This window comes from Sciurus vulgaris, assembly GCF_902686455.1.
Source record: "Sciurus vulgaris genome assembly, chromosome: 1".
Lineage (NCBI taxonomy): Eukaryota > Metazoa > Chordata > Mammalia > Rodentia > Sciuridae > Sciurus > Sciurus vulgaris.
In genome coordinates this window covers 24,381,275-24,404,730 of record NC_136461.1, presented here as the reverse complement: position 1 = coordinate 24,404,730, position 23,456 = coordinate 24,381,275, and the positions used below count along the sequence as shown (strand labels likewise).

The following is a 23,456-nucleotide window of genomic DNA, read 5'->3' as shown; positions in this document are numbered from 1 at the left end:
GAGAGGGCGCAGAAGATGGCGGATGAGCGGCTCCTGTAGACACAGATGGTGTTTGAGGGCGGCCGTGGAGTTGTGTCTCCCTCAATGACTCATGTTTAATTTTTATTTCATTGAAATGGAAGTTGGAACAATACGCTTTCAAAAGTAATAAATTACACATGATAAAAAAGAATTTTTCCTTTGTTGCAACCACAGCTTTAAAACTGAGCTGCTCAGCGTAACAGCAATGGACGCCCCTCCGCCTCTCTCCTCTTCTGCTCTCCAGCCTCGTTCTTCGTAGTGCACTTGCCCCCCGAGTGCCCCCACTATGTTCTTTCGTTCTCTCCCCTCCTCTCACCGCCCCCTTCTCTTTCCATTAACCACCTTCCCAGTCCAGTAATAGAGCCTCAAGTCACTAAGTTGTGACCACCCCACTAAATAGTGAGGTGCATTGTTGAGAAAGAGACCTGAAGACAGCCAAGGTGAAGTCCTTCAGCTCCTCTGGATGACCGTTTCAGTCCTTGTCCTTGGGGTCTTTTGTCTCAGCTGCTGAGGTTTTGGACACAGGCCTGAATAGGCTTCACTTCCAAGCATCACATGCATATCTTCAAAGCACACGGAGGACAGGAGCTGCCTGGGAAGGGTGGGAGGGGACTTCTGGAGGGAGAGCAGTGCTCTGTAGGCTTGAGGGAGGTTTAGGTGGTACAGGGACAGGCATTTGTTAAAATACAGCTCGTGCATATTTACCATCATGACACTTACACTTGACCGTGTACATGTATAGTTTGTGGATTTCATTATATGTAAACTGTCCTCAAAAGAAAAGAAAGGTCTTTATCAGTCTCACCTCTGAATATGGCATGAGGGCTTGTCAGCTGCTGCAAAAGAAGATGGGCTGGTGGGTGGTGGCTTGGGCTGACCAGCCCTTCCCTGTTCCTTTTCCATGGATACCCAGCTCCCTGAAGGCCCTGGACACCCAGGGAGCCTGTATCTCTCAAGGGGCCACCAAGAGGGTAGAGGCTCCCCTCTCCAGCTCTGCTCGCACCTCCACCCCCCGTCCTGCTGCCCTTGGCGCAGAAGCACACTTCAGAGCAAGCGGAGCAGCCAGCACACAGTCACCCCTTTGTCTGTTGTTGCTGGCGAAGGGCACTCTGTGTCCTTCCATACGCAGGAATTTATTCCACACATCTGAAGTGCCCGCACCTGCAGGTGGGCTCCTGTGGGGCACAGGAGAAGCACAGAGCCCCCAGGCAGGAGGCCTCACTCCTGTGTGCCCTGGTCAGCCAGGAAGGGACTCAGCAGGATGAGGATGATGTCAGGTGGGGAGACGAGAAGAGAAGGGGTCAGGGTAGGCAAGAGCCCAGCTGGCTGGGGCTGGGCCTCCTCTTGGCAGAGCTGGGGTCAGACTGGGCTCAATCTGAGTCCCAGCTCTGTGGCTCCAGGGCACACACCTGGCCTCTCTTGGCCAGGGTTCTCACCTGTGAAATGGGGGCTAAGGCCTGCCTCGAGGGGACACAGGAGGCGTGTGACTCCCCAGCCTGGTCTCACTCATGGCACGTGCCTGGCGAGTGCTGCTCCCACGGGATGATGGGAGGAGGACCAGGACAGGCGCCCGCGGAGCCCAGGTGCGATGCGGGGCATGCAGAGAGGGCTAAATGAACACGGGCTGACTCTGAAAAGCCAAGAGGGAGAGTGAAGGAGAATGTGAAGCCCAGGGAGGTGATTTTGAAAAAGGACCTGCCTGGCCGAGATTGCCAAGGTCCCAGAGGCCTCGAATGAGAAGACTGGCCTCGGTTTGATAGGCCGCAGGAACTTCTGAGCAAGGAAGGCCCATGATTCAAGGAGAGATTTAAAGAAATGTCAGGAGCCTGTGAGGGCAGGTGAACTGGGTCAGCAGCAGCTTGGGGCAGGAGGATGAGCAGCAGGCCATTCCAAGATTAGACGGTGAGTGAGAGCCAGCTGACCAGGAGGGGCCAAGTGTCAGAAGCCACCAGTACTTCTCCCAAGAAGACAGACAAACCTCAAAACAACAGGAGAAGTAAGGCAGAGGAGAGTCTTACCTGCTGTCAAACTTCTCTTGGGACATTCTGTCCTAGAGGGACACTCTAAGATCCGGGCATCGGAGTGTCTGGGAGAGCCAGGCATCTGGCCTACCCCCAGCATCTCAGTCCTATCTTAGGGCAAGGAGGAGGGAGGGAAGTTAGGAGCAGGCAGCAAGGGAGGCATGAGAGAGGCTCCCCCAGAGAGGCCTGGGGCTCTCCAACCAGGATCTGGAGTCTCTGGGATGATGTCCTCCTGTCCCAGGGACATTTGTTCTGTGCATTCTGAGGTGAAAGAGTGGGAGGCACTGGACTAGAAGCCAAAGGAAGCCCAAGTCGGGCCCCTGCCTTACCCAACCCACTGCTAGCTCAACCCTCACCCTACTGTCACCTTGACCTGCTGGGCTTGTCATTTCTCCTCTCTGTTTTTCCTCTGTCTTATCTAGCCGTGGGTCTGAGCAGCTGTCCGGAACCTGCTGTGCCCAGTAACGGAGTGAAGACCGGCGAGCGCTACTTGGTGAACGATGTGGTCTCTTTCCAGTGTGAGCCGGGCTATGCCCTCCAGGTACCTCCCCTGGACACCCTAGGGCAGGGCAGTTGTCCACTGAGATAGGATTGGCCAACTTTGCATCAGCAGAGGTGCCATCTCTAAAGAACAAGGAGCAGCCCTAATGCCCATGAGGACCTGTTCCCATGAGGACCTTCATCCTGTCCCAGAGCTGTTCATGCAGAAGACAAACTTTGCTAACTTTAAGTTTGGCCCAAGCCAGCTTAGAATATGTTCCTGCAAAGTTGGGTTTGATTGGACTTGAAGAAAATTTAATTTTCCTTTGAAGGCCATGAGGGAATTTAGTAATTAAAGGAATCTCACAAGGAAACCTTTAGTAATGAGAATTCTTCGTAATGGTTGTTAATAATTGGCTTTCCCCAAAACTCTCTCTCCCTCTGCTTTACCTGGCATCCCACAGTGGACCTTTGTGTCTTTGTATATGTTGTTCCTTAACACCAAGCCCCTGTTCTGGGTTGTGCATACAGTTGTGCCCCTGGAGGCAGCCAGCTCATCCCAGTTCCTAATTCCTCCAGGGCCACGCCCACATCTCCTGCATGCCTGGAACCGTTAGGCGGTGGAACTACCCGCCTCCGCTCTGCATTGGTAAGAGAGCCTGGATTTTTCAAGCTATTCAATTTCATCCTTTAGTGGTATATTGCTGAGTTCAAGTTCAAGTCAGAAAAAAAGTTGGATGTTCTGGTTTGGTTCCAAGTCGGTAGTTTTAGACTGATGATTTTGTAACTTCTCTTGTTCAAACCTGTCAGGACTTTTGGAAACCTCTGCCCACCACATGAAAAATCACAGGAGGCTTGCCCCTTGGGAAAAGCCTGGCACAAAGAGGGGACACGATGCATGGCAATCCCCTCCATTTGATTCCTCCTTTTCCTGCAGTCTTGGAAGAGCCGATTGGGCAATGAGTAGGGGGAGAAGGGGTGATGGTGTAAGGCATGCCCTGACCTGGGAAGGGCATGCTCAAGGTCAAGAGTCATCACTCAGGTGTGGGGTCTCCTACCCACCCTAGAGTGAGCTTTGCTTCCTGAATTTACAGACTCAGTTTTGCCCAGGTGGTGCAACTTTCTGGGGAGATTCCTCTGGATTCTCAAAGGGGTTCATGGCTCTGGAAAAGTTTGAAACTGCCGCTGAAAGAGAGCTTCCAGACATTGGCATGACTCTGCCGTCTCCTTGATGTTGTCCTAACACGCTGTCTCATGTCCCTGTCACAGCGCAGTGTGGAGGAGTAGTGGAAGAGATGGAGGGGGTGATCCTGAGTCCCGGCTTCCCAGGCAACTACCCTAGCAACATGGATTGCTCCTGGAAGATAGCACTGCCTGTGGGCTTTGGTGAGTCCCCACGGCCTCCTAGGGAAGGTGGGGCCTCGGGCCCAGGCCCCTGGGTTACAACAGCAGTCTGCAGCCATCTCAGCACAACCTCTGCCACCTCCGATCAGGGCTGTACTTCTCCCTTCCTCCTCGGTAACCTCTCCTATCAGTCCTGAGGATGAATTAAAAATGACAGAGATGAAAGGGCACAGGGGACAGAATCTTAGGGGTTGCCATTGTTATCATTTGAGTAGTGGACCAAACTCCAGAGATGTGGAAAGAGAAGTTACCCAAGGACAGTTTTAAAAAAGAAGAAATCTATTTTACCAAGACTGGGCTGGGCCTCAAGTTGTGCTTTTAATTCTCCTGTCCAATTTATCATCCCAGTTATATTGAACCAAGGTCAATATGAAATCGAGTTTGCATTCTTCTCAGGCACATTCTAGCAGGTCTAGAGATTGGAAGGGCTTTGGGAGGAGGGGACGTGGACCGTGGACCGTATGCCAGGCGTGGCGGGTTGTCGGGTGTGGAGAACATTAACCTGGGTATGAAATGTAACTGCTGGCCATTCATGCATCATGCACTGGGAATATAGTACGACCCCAAACACCCTGTGGAAGGGAGGAAGGCTGTGTTCTGACATGGAACTGATGGGCTATGTACGGGGGTCATCTCACCCAAATCATCAATTGCTCTGTTCTTAGGAAAGAATGCCCCCAGGGGATTATTCTGCACAGGCGGGAACCACACAGTCTAGGAGCCTCTGAAATGAAGATTGCTCATTTTGTCTTTTATTCTGTCAGGAGTGTGTCTTCTGATTAGGTCTAACTGGTCTTCCTTAAATCCAGATGGAAGGGAGGGGAGCGGTTAGTGCCCCTCCTAAAGCCAGAGTCTTCTAGGTCATACCATCTTCTGAAGGAAACTGGGTGCCAAGTGATGATAGTGTGGCAGCCCCCGGAGACCCCAGTTTTTTGAGAGATTGAACAAAGAGGATCTGGGAGCCCCCATAGCACTACATTCAGGCTTGGGGCAGAGGAGCATAGGACAACGGAGGGCAGGGAGAGGGGCACACGCAGAGAAGGTTCAATGGCAGCCTATCCCCTGGGAGGCCTATGTTCCTCCACAAGACACCCTGTCTCTAAATCCTGGGTGCTTAGTCAGCTGTGGGGAGGAAGACGGCTGCAGACCAGGTCACACAGGCCAGGATCCCTTGCCTGCAGGTGGGTAAAGAGCCTCTGCATTTATAAGCAGCTGCCACTAGATGGTGAGCACAGTCCAGCTCTTTCCACCAGCTCCTTGAAGAGCCCTGGATGGGCACGCAGGGACAGTTCTCTCCAGCATGGAAGGAGGCCCAGGGGGTGCAATGGCAAACACAGGCTCCATGAGCAATGGGTAGAGATGCTCATCACAAAACTGCAAATTGGAAACAGTCTACAGGTTCGTTAGAAGGGGAGTGGGTTGTGTGTTTGGGTAAGTCTAAGATGGACTTGCTTAATGTAGTTAAAATGAATGCATTATATTTTTGTACATTAACATGGATTGACCTTGGAAAGCACAGTATTGAGTTATAAAGTTTTAAAACTGTATGTGCAACATAATATCATTTATGTAAATGTTTAAAACATAAACCCACATGCATATTTAAGATTCTACAACTAAACTGAAAGGATATCTTCCAAATCAACCTGGAGACTACTCCTGTGGAAGAAGGGGGAGGGGATGGGACAGGGCAGAAAGTGAAGGGTCTTCAACATTATGTCAGATCTTTATTTTATTCTTCACATAATCAGACGCAAAAGCAATTCAATTACATAGATATGTTCATTCTAGGCAAATTACAAAGTACAGATGAGCAAATTTGAAATATCGGAATCAGTCTGTAATCCCATCCTGCAGAGATAATCGGTAACAGCTTAGTTCCTACCATTAGAATATAATGCTCCCAAAGACTTCTGATCTTGCTCTTCCTTGGGGATGCCAAGCACAATCCTGCAGGGCAGAGGTTTAGAAAATATTGTTGGAAAATGAGTGAATATTCTTCTAGGTTTTTATCATACAAAAAAATTAGAATTGGATTCTACATGCTATTTTGAAATCTGATTTTCACAACTGACAATATATCGTGGGCATTTTCCTATGCTCAGGAAAGTGATTTCTTTCAGTAACGTTTTTCATAATAATCCAATTTTGAAAAATCTTATCAGCGAACAGACATTAATGTTCCTACCTCCATTCTCCAAAGCACATATAAATATGTACACTAGGGACTTAATTAGATCCATCTCACCTGTCAGGAGATCTTGATTAACCCACTAAGAGCCCCAAAAATGTGAACTTCATTTGGCTTCTTAATGGAACCGATGGGATAATGGAGACTTCTAAGCCTTGTGTTTCTGAATCATCTTAAGGGTTCTAGAAAATGCCAGCATTAAAGGTCATGCCTTTTGAGAAAGTATAGGGTTGTGATTTTTAAGTAAAAAATCTATTTGAGTGAAGCTATCTTAAATTGATATCAGACTTGTCACTCACAAATTAAATCAAGTGATGACCCTGAACTTTGTCTTCGGGAAAGTCAGATGGACTCAGCGTGGAGTTCTGAAATATCTGAGACCTTCACTTTGGAATGAATAATATTGTGGTCCAGCCTGATGGCAAGAGAAGGGACTGGACTGGAAACTCAGAAAGCATGTCCTGGGAGCCATGACTGGGTGGGGAGTCAGTGGTGGGGACTCTGGGCTCCACCGGGGATGCTTTCCTGGGGGCACACTTGAAGCAGGACTGTGTGGCCTTGGCACTCTCTGCCTCCGTCTTGTCCTAGGAGCCCACATCCAGTTCCTGAACTTCTCTACGGAGCCCAACCACGACTTCATAGAAATCCGGAACGGCCCCTACGAGACCAGCCGCATGATGGGCAGATTCAGCGGAAGTGAGCTCCCCAGCGCCCTGCTGTCCACCTCCCACGAGACCACTGTGTATTTCCACAGCGACCACTCCCAGAACCGGCCCGGGTTCAAGCTGGAGTATCAGGGTAAGGACAGGAGTGCCCTGTGGGCTCCTGTGCCCACCCCCATCTCTTGCCCCAAACCACCTGTCTTCCCAGCCTTCTGGGTCAGGGAGAGAGAACCCCAGGAGGGGCGGGCAGGGCGGCAGGCCTGTGCAGAGACTGCCCTCTGGAGGCACATCTCCTGGCCCTGTGGCCACCTCTCCCCCTTGACAGCTTAAGTACTGCCACTCTTCCAGAGGGCAGGCCCTGTGCCCTCTGAGGCTCCACCAATGTCTAGACCCAACAGCTTTCCCAGGGCAAATTTCTCCCGGGCATCCCTGACTATCCAGACAGCCGTTTCCCCTCAGGCTTGAGAAGCTGAACTAGTCCCTCAGGGTCCTTCCCTGTAACTCAGGCCCAATGACTGCCGACAAAGCTCTTCCTAGGACAGGATGGAGGACTCTGATAACAGTCCAAGCACAAGGAGATGGGTTTTCCCATGTGAGGCCCGACCGTGCTCATGGGGGCTCAACTTCCCACTGCTGCTGGTGCCCCTTCCCACTCCGATTCATGTTTCTCCTGTGTGATGGGGCCTCTGTCATGGCTGTGGACATTGTACACAACCTGTGCAGCTACCTAGCCCTGAGTAGGCCCAGCTTCTCACTGGAATGCTTTCCTACTATGACTGAATCATTTGTTCTAAACTCTTCCCAGATTCTTCCATTGAAGTTTTTCAGATTTTTAGTATTTTTTCCAATACCAGTACATGATTTTGGAAAATGAAAACATAGATTTTTTTTGTTAGCACAGATTGCTCTAACAAAATATCGCCGACTGAGTGGCTTACAAACAGAAATTTATTTCTCACAGTTCTGGATGGTGGGAAGGCCAAGATCAAGGTGCTGGCAGATTGTATGTCTGATGAGGACCTGATTTCTGGCTGGTAGACAGAGCCTTCCAGCTGTGACCTCACTTGACAGAGGGGACAAAGGACATCTCTGAGGCCTCTTTTATCAGGACACCGATCCCATCCTTGAGGGAAGACTTTCAAAGACCCCACCTCCAAATACCCTCACACTGGGGAATAGGTTTTGGTGTGAATTTGGGGGTGACACAAATATTCACGCTATACCACACATCACAGAAAATCAGAATTCCCTTCTAATCCCATCCCTACTACCCTACACAGAGAAGCCAGCTTTTAACAGTTCAATGTGTGTTTCCCTAGTTCTTCTGTACATATACTGATGTAGCTCTATTACTACATTTTTAGCCAAAATAGAATCGTATTATAAATGCCATTTTGCTGTTTTCTTTTTTCAAGTTAATTTTTAATCACACAGAAAAATCCACCAACACATTCACCTAGTCGGAGAAAGAAAAGAGAGAGGGAGAAGCATTCTGAATGAAGGCTAAGCTGTCTTTGTCTATAGCCTCTAAACCCAGGATTATTCCCCAGAAACAACTACTGTTCTTTTGATGTGAACTTCTCAGATGTTTTTCTGGGCTTCAACCTGTTATGTGTGACGGGGAAGAAAAAGTAATGTTCCACAAAGTTCCCAGCCAGGCTTTCTGTATAAAGAGCTTTGTGTAATTTTCTGAGACATGGCTTTTCCCTGAGCACAGCCTGGAGCACCTCCCTTGTCCGAGAGGAGCACGAAACAAGAAGTGGGCTTCTTCTCCAGGGACAGCTTTAAAGGGTGTCCCATCAGGTGGCTGCAGCTGGGTTGGATTTACAGGGAGTGCTCCTCAGTGTGCTTATCTGTCTGGGGCAGGAGATTGTCCGAGTGTGACCAGGTTCGTCACCTGTGGAAGGGGCCATAGCAGGAGGGCCTCAGTTAAGAACTGGGCCTCAGCAAACAGTGCTGATAGTAAGGAGGCTGCCATCCTCAATCACATGTGGGCTTGTCTCAGAGCATGTCATGATGCATTAGATGGCCATGGTGTCTCACAGCGTCTGTCGCCCGAGAGGCCTGGTTCCAAGTCCACGGTCAGTGCTCCTTGCTGGGATAGACACAGCATCTCACACCAGTGCCTCCCCTCTGACTTATTTTGCCAGGGTGGCCATCACAAAGGACCACAAACCCAGTGGCCTGAACAACAACAACTTATTGTCTGGCAGCTCTGAGACTGGAAGTCCAAGATCATGGCGTCAGGGCTGGCTCCTTCCTGAGCTCAGAGGAATGACCTGCTCCGCGTGTCTCCCTAGCTCAGGTGGTTGGCAGCATCTTGGTTTTTGGTGTTGCTTCATCTTCTCATAGTGTTCTCCAGAGGTGTCTATCTCCAAGCCCCTCTCTCTTCTTGATTGACACATGGTAATTGTACACATTTAGAAGGTATAATATGGTGTTGCCATACGTGTATACATTGTGTCTGATCAAATCAGGGCCATTAGCATATCCATTACCCTAAACAATTATCATTTTTCTGTAGTTGGGGAAGACTTGAAGCAAAAGGAGTCCTTCCACATGTAGTGGAAATGTAAATTAGAGCCTTTATGGAAAATAGCATGAAGGGTGCTGAAATCTCCCCTTTTTAGAAAGACATCAGCCACATTGGCTCAAGGTCCACCCTAAAGACTAATGTAGGTAAGATAGGTGACAGCCCCTTCTCCCAGTGAGTCACATTCTGAGGTGCTGGGGATTAAGACTTTACATCTGAATATGCAGGAGACACAGTTTAACCCAGGAGCTCGCTCCCTGAGGCTTGTCCTCTCTGATAAATAGAACTGTTGAAACACCACCATTGTTACAGGACAGCTGCTTGGGCCCACCCCACATCTTCACCCCCAGTTGGCCACAGTCCACTCACTAAGTCCATTGTGATAGGACGGTCACTCTTGCTTGTAAGCCCACTCGTCTTTGTAAAGATGTCCTTGGATGGGGACCTCAGACTCTCCATTAACTCCTCCCACTCCCAGAAGAGACCTAACCACCCACGGAGTCCTAGCCCCTGACGCAGACGATCCCTCAGCCCCAGACTCCCCTTTCTTTGGAGAGAGTCCTGCTGAGCCTACCCTGCCCAAGGAGCCCAGCTGGCCTTCAGGCTTCAGGACAACAGGCTGACACTCTGGGTCAGTGTTTCCCTCTGTGACATGCCTGCTGCTTCCACTGAATTCACACATCGAGGCACTCAGCCCTGCTGGGAGGATCTTCCCTGTGGGGGGACAGCGGGAGGGAGGACCTGAGTTTGCATACGGAGACCCAGCCCTGCACCAGGAGAGGCCAGTGATGTCTACTGCAGAGCCTCCGTCTGGGGCAGGACCCCCTCCACTCACGTTTCACCTTCAGGATTTGCCCAGACATTCCCGAGTCACAGGCCTGCTGCTCCCTCCACACCTGCCCGTGAGCCATGGTCCTAATGACACCTGTAGAGCCACACGTGGCCTCAGGTCACCTGCCCCCTGAGAATGGAGCTCAGTGTCCATTAAGGCTTCTTGTTTGAGAGATCCCAACCTCCCAGACTAGTTGTCTCTAGTGCTGGAAGCCCAAGTACCTGCACTGAGGCCTCCGGTCCGTGACGGGCCCAGAGCGACAGGCCCAGATGATTCTCCCTGCCCAATAAGCCGCATCCTCACTTACCCTCCCTCAGCCTGAGGAGTCGTGCCTTGTAAACAAGCTCTGGCATTGCCCGTCCCTAAGCGTTCCCTTTATGGGAAGGCCCGGCTTCACGGAAGAGCCATCTGTCCCCACTGAGGCTAGTTCTGTCAAACAGACCCAGTTCCCTGTGGTCCCTCGGCTGTCCTTGGAAAAAGTCCAACTCTTCCTTCTTCCTCAAAATGCCTGAGTTGGACACTCCAGAGTTTTCAGATGGGCCTTCCTTTCCCGTGGGCCATGAGCTACTCCTGTGAGGCTCCCAGTCCGTCAGACTTACCTCACTCCTCCAAGACTCTCAGGAGGGTCATGTTCAGATAGAACTTAAATGATCAAGACGTGGCACCGAAAATGTTAGGTATCGTCACTCCTCACGTTTTAAACGGTGGCACTTTGTTTGAAATCATGTGTGTCCACTGAAGTGTCTCCTTTGGGACCACCCAGCTCCTGTCCCTGAGGAGTCCTGCCTTGGGAAGCTCAGTGAGCTCTCCTCAGAGGGTCTGGTTCTGTCCCCGAGGTCCCACCTCTCCCTTTGAAGCTCCTTGCAGGAACCAGGCTCTGAGATGCATCTCAGTCTCAAAAGAATCCAGGTAGCTCTCAGGGAAGTTCTTCTCCTGTGAAAAGCTCCTCCACCGGAACGTTCCCCAAAGTGACACCCGCCCCCCCATCAAGGCGGCTCCAGCTGCTAAGGCTCAGCCACCCTCTTCAGGGTCCTCAGAGTCCTGGGTCCCCAGAGTTCCCACCCAGGCTTTCTCAAATGACCCAACCCATCCCGTCAGTGGCTTCCCTGGGCAACAGGCTCCCCGCTTCCACCACGACGTTCATGCACCTCAGCCGTGATGGCCGAGTGGGTGCACAGGAAAGGTCCTCTGTGAGGCCATCGCGCTGTCTGTATTGTTATCACGCATGATAAACGCGTCCACATCCAAGAGCATCCGTTCCATCCCTGCCGCTCCGGCTGAGAGCTTCTGCTGTGGGAACAGGCCTTCTCCTCCCAGCGCTGATTTCCTTTGCAGAATGGGCCCAATTACTACCACAAAGGATATTCCTCGTCCCGTGGACCCAATTAGTGGGAGGCTTTGCTCTGCGGTGCCCGCTCAGCGTCTCCCTCAGCACCTGCCCCTCGCGGATGGGCCTCAGCTTTGCCCATTAAGGCATCTTCTTTTGAGTCAGGCCCACACGTGCTCATGGGGGCAGCATTTCCGCTCTTTCCAGACACATTCCCATCAGCCCCGCTTGTCCCTCTGAGGAGTCGGTATCCCTGCTGCAGGCCGGCTGACTTCCAGTGTGTCCTGCCTGCCTGCCTTAGAGGTTCTAACTCTGCAGCATCGGGCGGATGCACGCTTCCTGTGTCACGATCTCCGTCCTCGTCCCATGAGATTCGTGACATGAAAAACCCTGGGCCGATGCCTGGCCCCAGATGAGCACTCAACGAATAGCAGTTCAACCCAGCAATGTGTTCCTTGAGCCCCCTGTTCCCACGGGGACACTGACAATATTTATCGAGATCTTACGTGTGCCGGCACTGTGCACAGGGCTGTGCATATGACATTCCACTCAGTCCTCACCAGAACCACTTTATAAATAAGAAAACTGGGCGATATAAAAACTGCAGGACTTACCCCAAGCCAACAACTGGTAGGTGACAGAGGTTCATCAGAGCCCAAGACTTGGTGCTTCACCCTGTGCTAACCCTCGGCGAGTGCTGTGTTCTGATGGGGAGGGAAACACCCAGGGAGAATATGACGACCTCCTCTCCCAATGTTTTCCAGCCTATGAACTTCAAGAGTGCCCAGATCCAGAGCCGTTCGCCAATGGCATCGTGAGGGGAGCTGGCTACAATGTTGGACAATCAGTGACCTTCGAGTGCCTTCCAGGATATCAGCTGACTGGCCACCCGGTCCTCACATGTCAACATGGCACCAACCGGAACTGGGACCACCCCCTGCCCAGGTGTGAAGGTACGTTCCTCCCTGGTTGCTGGTGATCCTTCCTGGGGTGGTCACAGGGACAGACCCAGAGCAGCCTCACATTCCTCCTGCCTTCCATGGGATCACCAATACTCAGTGGTCCCAGCAAACCTTATCCATCCTATTATCGTGAGTTGTGACCCAGTCTAGCCAGGGACAGGTACCCTAGGGAGGACCTGGGAGAGATGGGAACCATCGCCACAGGAAAGACATACCCAGCCCTTGGGAAGATCCACCAAGATGTCCCCAGTTGGAAGGGAAGGTTGCAGATGAGGGTATAGGAGCCCAGCAGGGTGCTGCGGGGTGGAGGTAGAGTTAACCACGGCACCTTCCCAGAGGGAGAAGAATGTGAGCCTTTAAGGAGTCTTGCTCCTGCTCCTCCTCCCCACACCTGCATTGCTCTCTCCTCCCTCCATGTTCCTGGAGATTGCTAAGTCGACGCCACCAGGGAAGTGGAGGTGGCACTTTCTCAGGTCTTCTTCCAGAACCAGGATGACCCAGAGATTGTGCAGCCTCTACCCCCACCTATTTCCTTTTTCACTCCGCCAGCCCCAAATTTTCAGTTTCTTCCTGAGCAAAACAGGTCACTTGATGAATGCGAGAGGACCTCGCAGATGGCTCACTCACAGTGAGCTCTCACTCGCCACTCCCCAGACAGCAGGAGACCTTGTTTGTGGCACTGCGCCATTCTGGAGTTGGAATATAAGACGTTGGTTTCTAAAGCTCTGCAGTGTTCAGAGCTATCCCATGCAGGGCTGCTCATTCTGGAACTACTGTCTGGTCGCGTGCCATGTGACCAGCCTCACTGAGGACTTTGTTCCCCTTCTTATGCCTTTTTATGTCATCACGGGAGTGAGACAAGAGCAATTCTTTCTCAGTCTGCTCTCGGAGCCGGAAGCGCCTCTCCCTCCCGAGGAAGCTCCTTTTCTTGATCTCGTCAGCGCGTACTTTCTTGCTCTTCTCACCGCCTTTCTGCCCGTGCTCAGGTTCACGGTCATCTCTTCTTTGTCCCTTAGGCATTGTTCTTCTCTGGAGCTCTGTTCTAGACCACCCGCCTTCTCTTCTTTCTCTTATCCACTCTCATGTCCCCAAATGCCATCTTTGTCTGCATCCCGTATCTCCTGAGAACCATACCTGAATATCTAATTGCTTACTTATTATCTTCACGTATTATTATTATTATAATTATTACTATCATTACTGTTACCTTCACTTATTTCAGAGGCCTCTACATCTCAACATATTGGAAACTGAACTTACTGTCTTTCTGTCACGAGGCTGAAATCCCCATTGAGCGATGGGCACGCCTGGAGCCCCTAATTTGGGCACCCTCCCTTCTGCTCCTCTCCCATATGCACCAAGTCCTGCTTGCTGTATGCTAACTTTATTTCACATGCATCCTCCTCTATCCACCACCTCGACCTTAATCCAGGCCACCATTAGACAGATGCTCCTGCTCACTGGCTGGACGTCACCCCACACTGAGCCAGTCCACACACAGCCTTACGTTCATTCCTTAGCGCTTTCTTCAGCAGGCAGTGAGTGGGCCCCACGACGCCCCTGCTCAGAAGCCAGCCAGGCATCCCCTCTCCCTCGGGTAGAGTCTACACCCTCAGGTAGCACAGCCTGCTTCCCTCCCAGTATTGTGTTTCTTCCCATGCTCTTTCTTCCTAGGTAACATTCCTCTCCACTCTGCTTAGTCCCAGTCACCCCTCGGGTCTGAGCCTAAATGAATTCTACTGGAAACACTTCTCTCCGAAGACCAGATGCCAGGTTCTCCCAAATGTCATGGCATTTGACATTGGGCATTTCATGATGAAGACAGGCCCCATCCTGTGGCATCGATGCTGATATTCTTGGCCATGCCCCAGTGGGTACCATGGGACAAAACTTGAGTGTCCTGTTCCCACTCTCTCCCCAGGCCTTGCCTGGCACCAAGTGGATATTACCCATATGGAGCAGAGGTGGTGTGTCCATGTGCACAGCTTTTAGGATAAATTCACAGGAATCCCGCCTTCTGCAGGTGGAATTCTTTCTCCTCAGTCTGATCTGCCCTTGTCCAGATGTCTGCTTGATGTTCCATATCAGTCCTAAATACTCATTATTCTGGACCAGGGTATTTGAGCTTGTTGCTGTTGTGTTATTGTTTTGCCCAACATCCCTGACAATTGAGTCCAAATACCATGGAGGCCTCAAGCCTCTTCATCCCCTGCCTAAAACCTAGATCAGAGTGATTCTAACATCAGGTCCTACTTTGGGAGAATAGGAAGAAAAGTTGAGAGGGCCATATCTATGTAGCAGATGCCTCCTTTGTGGGTAAGATATTGGATCAAAGGGTTTATTCACTTATGTATTCATTTACATGTTTATTTACTTATCGTGGTGCTGGGGATCAAAGCCAGGGCCTCGCACATGCTAGGCAAGCACTCTACCACTGAGCTGAGTCGACAGCCCTGGGCTGAACATTTGACAGGCATCACTGCACCTACTTGCCACCAGTTCTGTGAGTGGTATTCTCCACCTCACTTCACTGGTGAGGAAACAGCCTCCAAGAGACTACACTACTTGTCTAGGGTCCTCTGGTCCATAAGTAACCTACCCATGACTTGGACCCAACCTCAGCCTCATCACAAACATCCTCAACTCTAAGTCAAGTCCAGAAGGGTCACCAAAGAGTGGACCAAAGAGAATAAGAGCTATTCCCTAATCTCTTAGTTTTTCCCAGAAAAAGTACTGCAGCCCTCACCCTAATGTCAGCTCCTCCCCTTTCCTAGGAAAGGAGAGGGGACAGTTTTCATGTGTCCTTCCTGCTTGGCAGGACTTTTCCGTGAGAAAGGGAGAGAAAGGAGGCCAAGGGTGAGACCAGCCCACAGAGGCACCGTCAGTGACAATTGAGGGCCAGGGGAGTGTGGGGCTGGCGGGTAGAGCCGGTCGCCCTCAGCCCAGCCCAGTCTCCTTTCCTCCATCCACACAACTCCCTGATGGAATCACTGGTGCTGGGAACTGGGATTTGTTAGGAAGCCCTCTGAGCTCACAGGTGGGTGGGAATCTCCAAAACTCATCCATCTGTTTGTGTCCCCTCCCTGGCAGTTCCCTGCGGTGGGAATATCACTTCTTCCAATGGTACCGTGTACTCCCCGGGTTACCCCAGTCCGTACTCCAGCTCCCAGGACTGTGTCTGGATGATCACTGTGCCCATTGGTCATGGCGTCCGCCTCAACCTCAGCCTGCTGCAGACAGAGCCCTCCGGAGACTTCATCACCATCTGGTAGGGCCAGGCACCATGCCGATAACCAGTTAGACAAGAGCATTAGTGGGCTCTCTGCTAGGTTGAGGCTCAGCTTCCATTAGTCATTAGGATTCCTTGAAGGGAGAGCAATGAGAACAATGAGCTCCCAACCTGGGTCCTTCCTAGGGCCAGTGAAAGTACCAAAGGGGGTGTTAATGGGAGTGGGCATGGATAATGAAGCTTTCCTCAATGTTTCTAGAATTCAGACCAAACTACATGTTCCTAAGATAAGCTACTAAGACTAATGGAAGAGGTAGAATTTTATGAAGTCCCTCTGGTCATCTCATGCTGAGCCAGTGCTGTCCAACAAAACTTGCTGCACTGATACAAGTGTTCTACATCCATGCTATCCAATATGGTAGCCACTAGACACGTGTGCCAATGAGTGCTTGGTCCAACATGGTAACCCCTAGACACATGCTACTGAGCACTCGGATGTAAGTGGAGTGACCAAAGAACTGATTTAACATTTTTATTTAATTTTAATGAACTTAAATGTCCATAGCCACACGTGGCTAGTGGTTACTAAACTGGACAGTTCAGCACTGATTTATGAAGTTATGTATAATATAACAAGTTAATTTTAAAATGAAAATACAGATATTTTGTGAATAAGGGAGGTTTCCTAGACAATATTTTTTCCATACCACTGGATCTTTGAACAAAAATATCCTGTAATTTTTAAATTCCTTTGTTTGGAACTTAGTGCCATTGGGGGAATCAGCAGGGGATAGTGGGATTCTTCTCCCAAACTCCCAGTTCTGGATAATTGTAACCAGACTGTCCTGAGTTAATTTCTAACTAAATTTCCAAGCAATAGCTAAGAACAGATAGGAGGGATTAGATAAGTGCTCAGGGTAAAATCCTTTGTCCAGAAAGGCAATGTGGGTATGTCTCTTTGGGGACAAGAAAATGGGGCTGGCATGGATAACAGTATGAAGTTCTACACCAATTCCTCAGCCCTGTCCTAAGGCTGCACAGGTGAGAGGACTGCAGTGAGACTCTCAGCCCTGCACTGTGGCACCCATGTTACCCCAGGACCCGTTTCAGGGACTGGGCTGGTGAAGAAGAATCAGGGTGAACTTCACTGATTCCACCAACTCCGTTGGGAGACAAAGTCGGGAGGGGTTGGAGAGAGGTGTTTAGGACATTGCAGAAAGAAGATTCATAAATCACCCATTCCTGGTCTCTCTTAAGGCCACTAATGGCACCAGGGAGAGCAGGCAGCCACCGTGACTGGTGACATGCCAGGACCTTCTTTCCTACGTGCAGGGATGGGCCACATCAGACGTCTCCACAGCTCGGAGTCTTCACCCGGAGCTTGGCCAAGAAAACAGTGCACAGTTCAACCAACCAGCTCCTGCTCAAGTTCCACCATGATGCAGCCTCGGGTGGGATCTTTGCCATCGCCTTCTCTGGTCAGTATGAATCTTGTCCTGGTGGGAAGGGCATGCTCTCAAGTCAAGATTGGACTTGACCCCTGACTCCACCATCTGCTAGCTGTGTGACTTCTAGTGAGTCACGTAGCCTCTCTAAGTCTCCAAGTCTCAAAGTCCTCGAAGTCATGAGAGGTAATGGACTAGCCTGTGTGGGAGCTCCCAGCACAGGACTCCATCCGTACAAGTTCTCCTTCTCATCACACCACTGGGGCAGAAGAATTTGAGTCTGATCCTGGGTGCTGAGCCCAGGTCTCCTCAAGTTCATTCATCCACATCAACTCATGAACTGACCTGTCCATTTACCTGTGCCCAACTTGTTCCTTAGCACCCTCTAGAGGGTACTTCCCCTCCAAAGGGATCTGGAGCCTCTGCTGACTCTCAGGAATGCTGTGATTTTAGGCACAAAGACAGGATGAGCATGAAGAGTTCAGGGTTGCTGGCAGCTCATTCTCTTCTAAGAATCCAAAGTTAGTTATGAACCTGGCTATTTTCTCATGTTGTTACACCTGATACTGCATTAGAAAAACAAAATCATAGAAAGGTCTCTTAAGCCCCTCCATGGAGGAATGTCCATGTTCACAATTTACAGAGTATTACATATGTTTGAAACAGAAATCAGGAAAAGTGGATTTCATCCCCGGCTCTACCCTGAGCTGGGTGTATGGGACTGTGACCTTTGTACAGGAGAGGTGTTGATTCACGTATGCAATGAATGGTTTGGACCTTTTGGCCTCTAAGATTACTGAAAAAATGAAGGCAGATATTATCACTCCCATTTTATAAATGAGGAAACAAGGACAAAGGAAGTTTTCAGGACATGCCCAGAATGTGCAGATAGAACTGGGAACAATACCCAGGTCTTTGGGTTCTGCAGTATCAGCTCTGGTATGAGTGCACTTATAGAAACTTGAACATGACTCAGCCCTTAGCCCATGGAAGAGGTCGCTGTAGAAAACCAGATCCAGAGAGAGAGAATGTAAAGATGGTGGGCAGCTCCAGCCACCATCCCAGGAGCTGTGTCACAGAGACAAGACTGTGCCCTCTGGATTAGTCTCATACCCACACGCCCTCTTGTTGAACACACCTCCCCCCCCCAAAAAAAAAAAATGGAACCCACACCTTTAAGTGATTTCATTTCAACTCTCTATCCCTGCTCCCTAGAGTGAGCGTGGACTCCAGAGTCACTGGCTTGGGTTCAAATGTTGGCCCTGCCACATGTGGACTGTGAGACCTTAGGTCTCTCAATTTACTTTTCTAGTCCTCAGTTTCATTAGCCACAAAATGGAAATGATATCAGTACTAGCCTCACAGGGTTACATAATATAACACATGGAAATCCTTAACTGCAGCCTGAGGTACAAAAGTATTCAATAAATGGCTATGTCCGATTTCCGTCACTGTGACTAAATACCTGAAATATACTACTTAAATGAGCAAAAACTTATTTTCACTCATGGTTTAGGGGTTCCAGTCCATGGCTGCTTAGCCCCTTGCTTTGGTCCTGTGGCGAGGCAGGTAGTGTACAGAGGGGCAAAGCTGCTCACCGCATGCAGCTGGGAAGCAGAGAGAGAGGGAGAAGAGGGCCTGGGGTCCCAGCGTCCCCCCCAGGACACGCCCCTCGTGAGCTCACTTCCCTCCACTAGGTTCCACCTGCTGATGGTTGCACCACTTCCCAATAGTGCCACAGGCTGGTGACCAAGCCTTTAGCACAGGCCTACGGGAGACATTTCAGATCACAATTATAATAGTGCAAGTGGTAATAGTCATCGTTGTGGTTATTACTATAATATTCTAGAGGGGCGGGGAGGTGTTACCTTGGTGCTAGGCCAGGTCTCTTATTCCTAGCTATGCAGGACCGGGGAAAGGAGGCTCAGCCCAGCCCCAGGCATCCTTAATCCTGAGCTCTCCCACGCAAGTCCTCATAAAGGGCTCTTGTTTCAGGGTGGATCGTGGGCACTGTGCCCTTCTGCCTCACAAAAGAGACAAGCGGCCCTTGCTGTAGTCCAAATGCTTATGTTCCCCTAAAATTTGTATGTTGAAATCTTAACCCCAAGGAGATGGTATTAGGAGGAGAGATCTTTGGGAGTCACGCGGGCAAAGCTTTCATGAGGGGGACTAGCGCCCTTCCGAGAGGCCCGAGGGAGCTCATTTACCTCCTCCTCCATGAGGGTCACAGCGAATAGACATGGACCAGAGAGCAGACCCTCACCTGACACCCAATTTGCCAAGGCTGTGATCTTGGACTTCCCAGACTACAGAGCTGTGAGAAGTGATTCCTATTGTCTATAAGCCACCCAGGCTATGGTAACTTGTTAGAGCAGCCCAAACAGACGAGGTGGCCCTTACGCCCCAGCTTCAACCACAGTCCAAGGTCTCATTGACCAGAGGAGGGGGCAAAGGCCTGGGTCAAGAGAGGACCTACTGCTGTGTTAGGCTGGGGACTCAAATGGGAGAAGCCCCAGACTAGGGCAAAGCAAGCGAGAGGCCTGTCCCATGCCTCAGAATCTTGACGAAAGGTAGACAATGTCATGTGTATATGAAGTGAATGTAGCGTGGATATGCAGTTTAAAGAATAATAAAATGAACACCACCACTGAGCCTAAGAAAAAGAACAACTGGACTTTCGAAGTCCCTGCTCTTTCCTCAGCACATTCTCCTCCCCTACCCCTAGAGTTAATCATAATCCTGAAGTTTTTGTGAATCATTTATTACTTTTCTTTATAATTTTGTTATACATATGTATTTCTCCAAAAATAAACATTGCTTAATTTTGCATGTTATTTCCATTACATAAATGGAATCATTCTATAAATGTCTATTAGAGCTGTTGCTATAACACAATGCCTCAGATTGGCTAATGCATAAAGAAAAGAGGTTTATTGATTTCAGAGTTTTGGAGACTGAAAGTCCAAGACCAGGCGACCCCATCAGTTCAGCGTCTGGTGAGGGCTTTGTAGTGGATGGCATCACAAGGGTGGGAATATGTGTGGAAGAGATCACGTGGAGAAACAGGAAGGCAGAGAGACCAAGGAGCCAGGCTCACTGTTTTTGTAACCCACTCTCACAAAAACTAACCAGGATGCAGTGAGAACTACATCCGAGGCAGGACTTCCAGTGACCTAACTATCTCCCACTAGTTCCCACTTCTTCAAGGTGCCACCACCGCTTGAAATTGCCACACGGGTGAGCAAGTTTCTTGCATATCTTTGTGAGGCAAACCACAGCAAATATTCTTCATTGGCTTGATTTTTTTCACTTAAAAAATCAAGTGTTTGAAATTCGTGCAGATGCATATGATTGTTCTTAGCTCATTTTCAATGCCGCATAGTATTCCATCACATGAAAATGCAATTGTTCATCTAGTTTATTGTTAATGAACATTTAGGTCCTTTTATTTCAAACAGTAAGAATGTTGTTGTCGTACATTCCTTCTTATGAATGTTGCACACCTTCATAAGAGTTTCTCTGGAGAACAAGCCCTTCCAGAGTCATAACGTTATAAGCATGCACGTGTATGCGGTTTCACCCAGTAGTGAGGGGTTTGTCTTACAAATTGGTCATAACAATTTACACTCTTCCTAGCAAGTCAGGAAGTATTTGTTTCCATTGCTCTGCACCTGCATACACTGGGTTTTATCCGACCTTTACATTTGACCAATCTGGTGGATTCATGGACTGGCATTTCACCTTTATGTTAATGAGGTTGCGCATCTTTCGTATCTTTACTGACTGCCCCTGCTTCTTGTTCTGTAAAATGCCTGCTACCTCTTGAGATTCCTTCCTCCAAAGAGAGAGAGGGCAAACAAGTAAGTGGGCAATATAAATCTCTGCAGTTTGTAACAAGGGCTATGGAAGAAATAAGTAAGAGTAAGACAGCAAGTAGAACAGAGAGGAGGTCTACTCCCTGTGGAGCAATGGGAGCAACCGAAGAGGTGGTACTTCAGAGGAGAACTAAAGGAAACAAAAAGTTAGAGCTGCAAACAGCTGGGAGTGGGGCTCAGGTGGGGCAGAGAATGTCCACCTTCCTATGGGCTAATATCAGCCCTAAGTAACTTAAGTAACTTGTTTTTGTTTTTTGTTTTTTGTTTTTGGTACCGGGGATTGAACTCAGGGGCACTCAACCACTGAGCCACATCCCCAGACCAATTTTGTATTTGATTTACAGATAGGGTCTCACCAAGTTGCTTAGCTTCTCACTTTTTGCTGAGGCTGGCTTTGGATCCTCCTGCCTCAGCCTCCCAAGCTGCTGGGATTACAGGCTTGTGTCGCTGTGCCTGGCTTACTTTCTTTTTATATAATGATTAATTAGCAGAAGAAGAAAATACCTTAAGGAAACCTATGAAAACATTCTATGATTGTTTTCAAAAAGAGAAAATAAGGTTTAAATTGCAGAGAAATTTTTCCTTAAAAAGACATATTGTTTAGGTAATAGAAGTAAATTTTAGAAAGTCTCTGTTTCTGCTTTTATAAAGGAGTCTAGATCACATGGACTCCAAATAAAAGGAAGGCTGTCAAAACAACAGGCAGAGATGAAAAGAGATTTCTGACTGAGGGATAAATATAAGAGGAACTAAATCCTTTCCCTTCCTGGACAATCCAGTCCCAAGGCCATTAGATGGAACAAGGCAGAACGGATATCCACACCTGTCAAGGTGGGAAGGAAGGGGAACCTTTGTGACCCAGGCCACGGAGGGGAGAAGGAAGTCCACCCTGCGGGGCTTCCTGGCATGGGAAGCTGAAGCCCATGGCGGACGAGAGGGCTTCTGTACAGGAGGGAGCCGGCCTGGGGTGTCAGAGCTCAGAGCAAGACGAGCAGCAGCTGTGTAGGGTTTTGGAGACAAAGCAAACCAGCAGGGGGTGGGGGGGGGTCAGAGCCTGGGTAGGTAAGGAGGCAGAGTGACAGGGGGATGAGAACTTGGGTCCAGTTAATAGGTTAAGGATAACAGAAGGCAGGCTCCTCACGGCAAAACAGAGACTTAGAAACACGTAGGATATACCCAGTGGTACGTCCTACCTCTGATTTGGAGATATCAGCGTGCATTTCAGAGTTCAGGACTCAGAGGGGTGTGTGTGTGTGTGTGTGTGTGTGTGTGTGTGTGTGTGTGTATCTACATTCATGACTACACATACGCCTTAGCTCTTTCAAGTGAGAGGGCTTGGGAGCCATGTCTCCCCAGTAATAAGGAGCACATCTAGCACCAGATCCTGGTTTCTAAATGGCCTTTTCCACTAAAATGGATCAGGGCTTCTAGAAGAAATGGCTCATCCCAGCACTAGGGCAGAGAAGTGGAAAATGAGCCAGAAAGCATCTTATGGCAGAAAATAAGGAGATGCCCAAAGAAAGATGGAGCTGTCAAAAGGACATGGAGACTGGATTGAAGGAACCCCTGCTGACCATATTGGGGTTGATTTGAACAACATCAAAGTCATTAGTAAAGGTAACAAATGGCCGCCTGGTGAATAAGCCAAGACACTATGTCTAACCATACAGACACAAGCGAATGCATTGCAAGTTTTATGAGAATGGAATATTTGCATAGTTCCAAACTGCATCCTTTAAAATAACTGCAAAAAGAGCTAGAATGGCTTTCAAGTGGAGAAGCTAGAAGATGCCACCATGATCACAGAATCCTGGTTGGGATCATCAGGGGTGGGACCACAGAAATCAGACACTGGCTGAGAGGACACAGTGAGAAGAACTGGCCATCCCTCCCGCGACGGTCCAAAGATGCACAACCTGAGTCTACTCAGGAGGACGCAGAGGACAAACCTAAACTGAGGAGCGTGCTAGAAATTCACTGCATGTATTTGGCAAACATGTAAAGGCCACGAAGGTCAAGGAAAGACTGTGGAATCGGACCGGACTACAGGAGGCCACAGAGACATGGCAACCAGCACCACACGATGCTGAGCTGGAGCCATCTGCTGCTTGAGACTTTACTGGGACAAGCAGGGAATCTTGCATGAGGTGGGAGATTCGAGGGCAGTGATGTATGATGCTCGTCTCCTGATCTTGATGGTTGTTGAATGGTTGTGTGGAAGAATATGCTTGTTTGTAGAAAATATATGCTAAAAAATTCCAGGGTTACAAGGCATCGTGTGAGCTACTTTTATTCAAACATTTCATGGAATTAAAGGTTTTGGTGCTACCGTTCCAACTTTTTTAAAAAATTTTTACAGACTGCATTTTGATTATTGATGGGTAGAACTTTTCATTTCTGTGGTTGTGCACGATGTAGATTCATAAAGCAGTGTGAAGATTCCTCAGAAAACTTGGAATGAACCCACCTTTTGA

The 23,456-nt window shown here is 49.3% G+C and overlaps 1 protein-coding gene across 5 annotated transcripts in view; it reads left to right on the top strand.

Annotated features, from left to right (window-relative positions):
- The window catches only part of CSMD2 (CUB and Sushi multiple domains 2), a 550,277-nt gene that overhangs the window by 451,079 nt on the left and 75,742 nt on the right, over positions 1–23,456 (top strand). For all 5 annotated transcript variants that reach the window (XM_079130766.1, XM_079130765.1, XM_079130764.1 and 2 more), the window contains 7 exons: positions 2,465–2,583; positions 3,102–3,171; positions 3,792–3,908; positions 6,706–6,915; positions 12,236–12,424; positions 15,524–15,701; positions 16,995–17,140. In XM_079130766.1, coding sequence (XP_078986892.1) covers positions 2,465–2,583; positions 3,102–3,171; positions 3,792–3,908; positions 6,706–6,915; positions 12,236–12,424; positions 15,524–15,701; positions 16,995–17,140 — 1,029 coding nt within the window. The remainder of the gene's footprint in view (positions 1–2,464; positions 2,584–3,101; positions 3,172–3,791; positions 3,909–6,705; positions 6,916–12,235; positions 12,425–15,523; positions 15,702–16,994; positions 17,141–23,456) is intronic.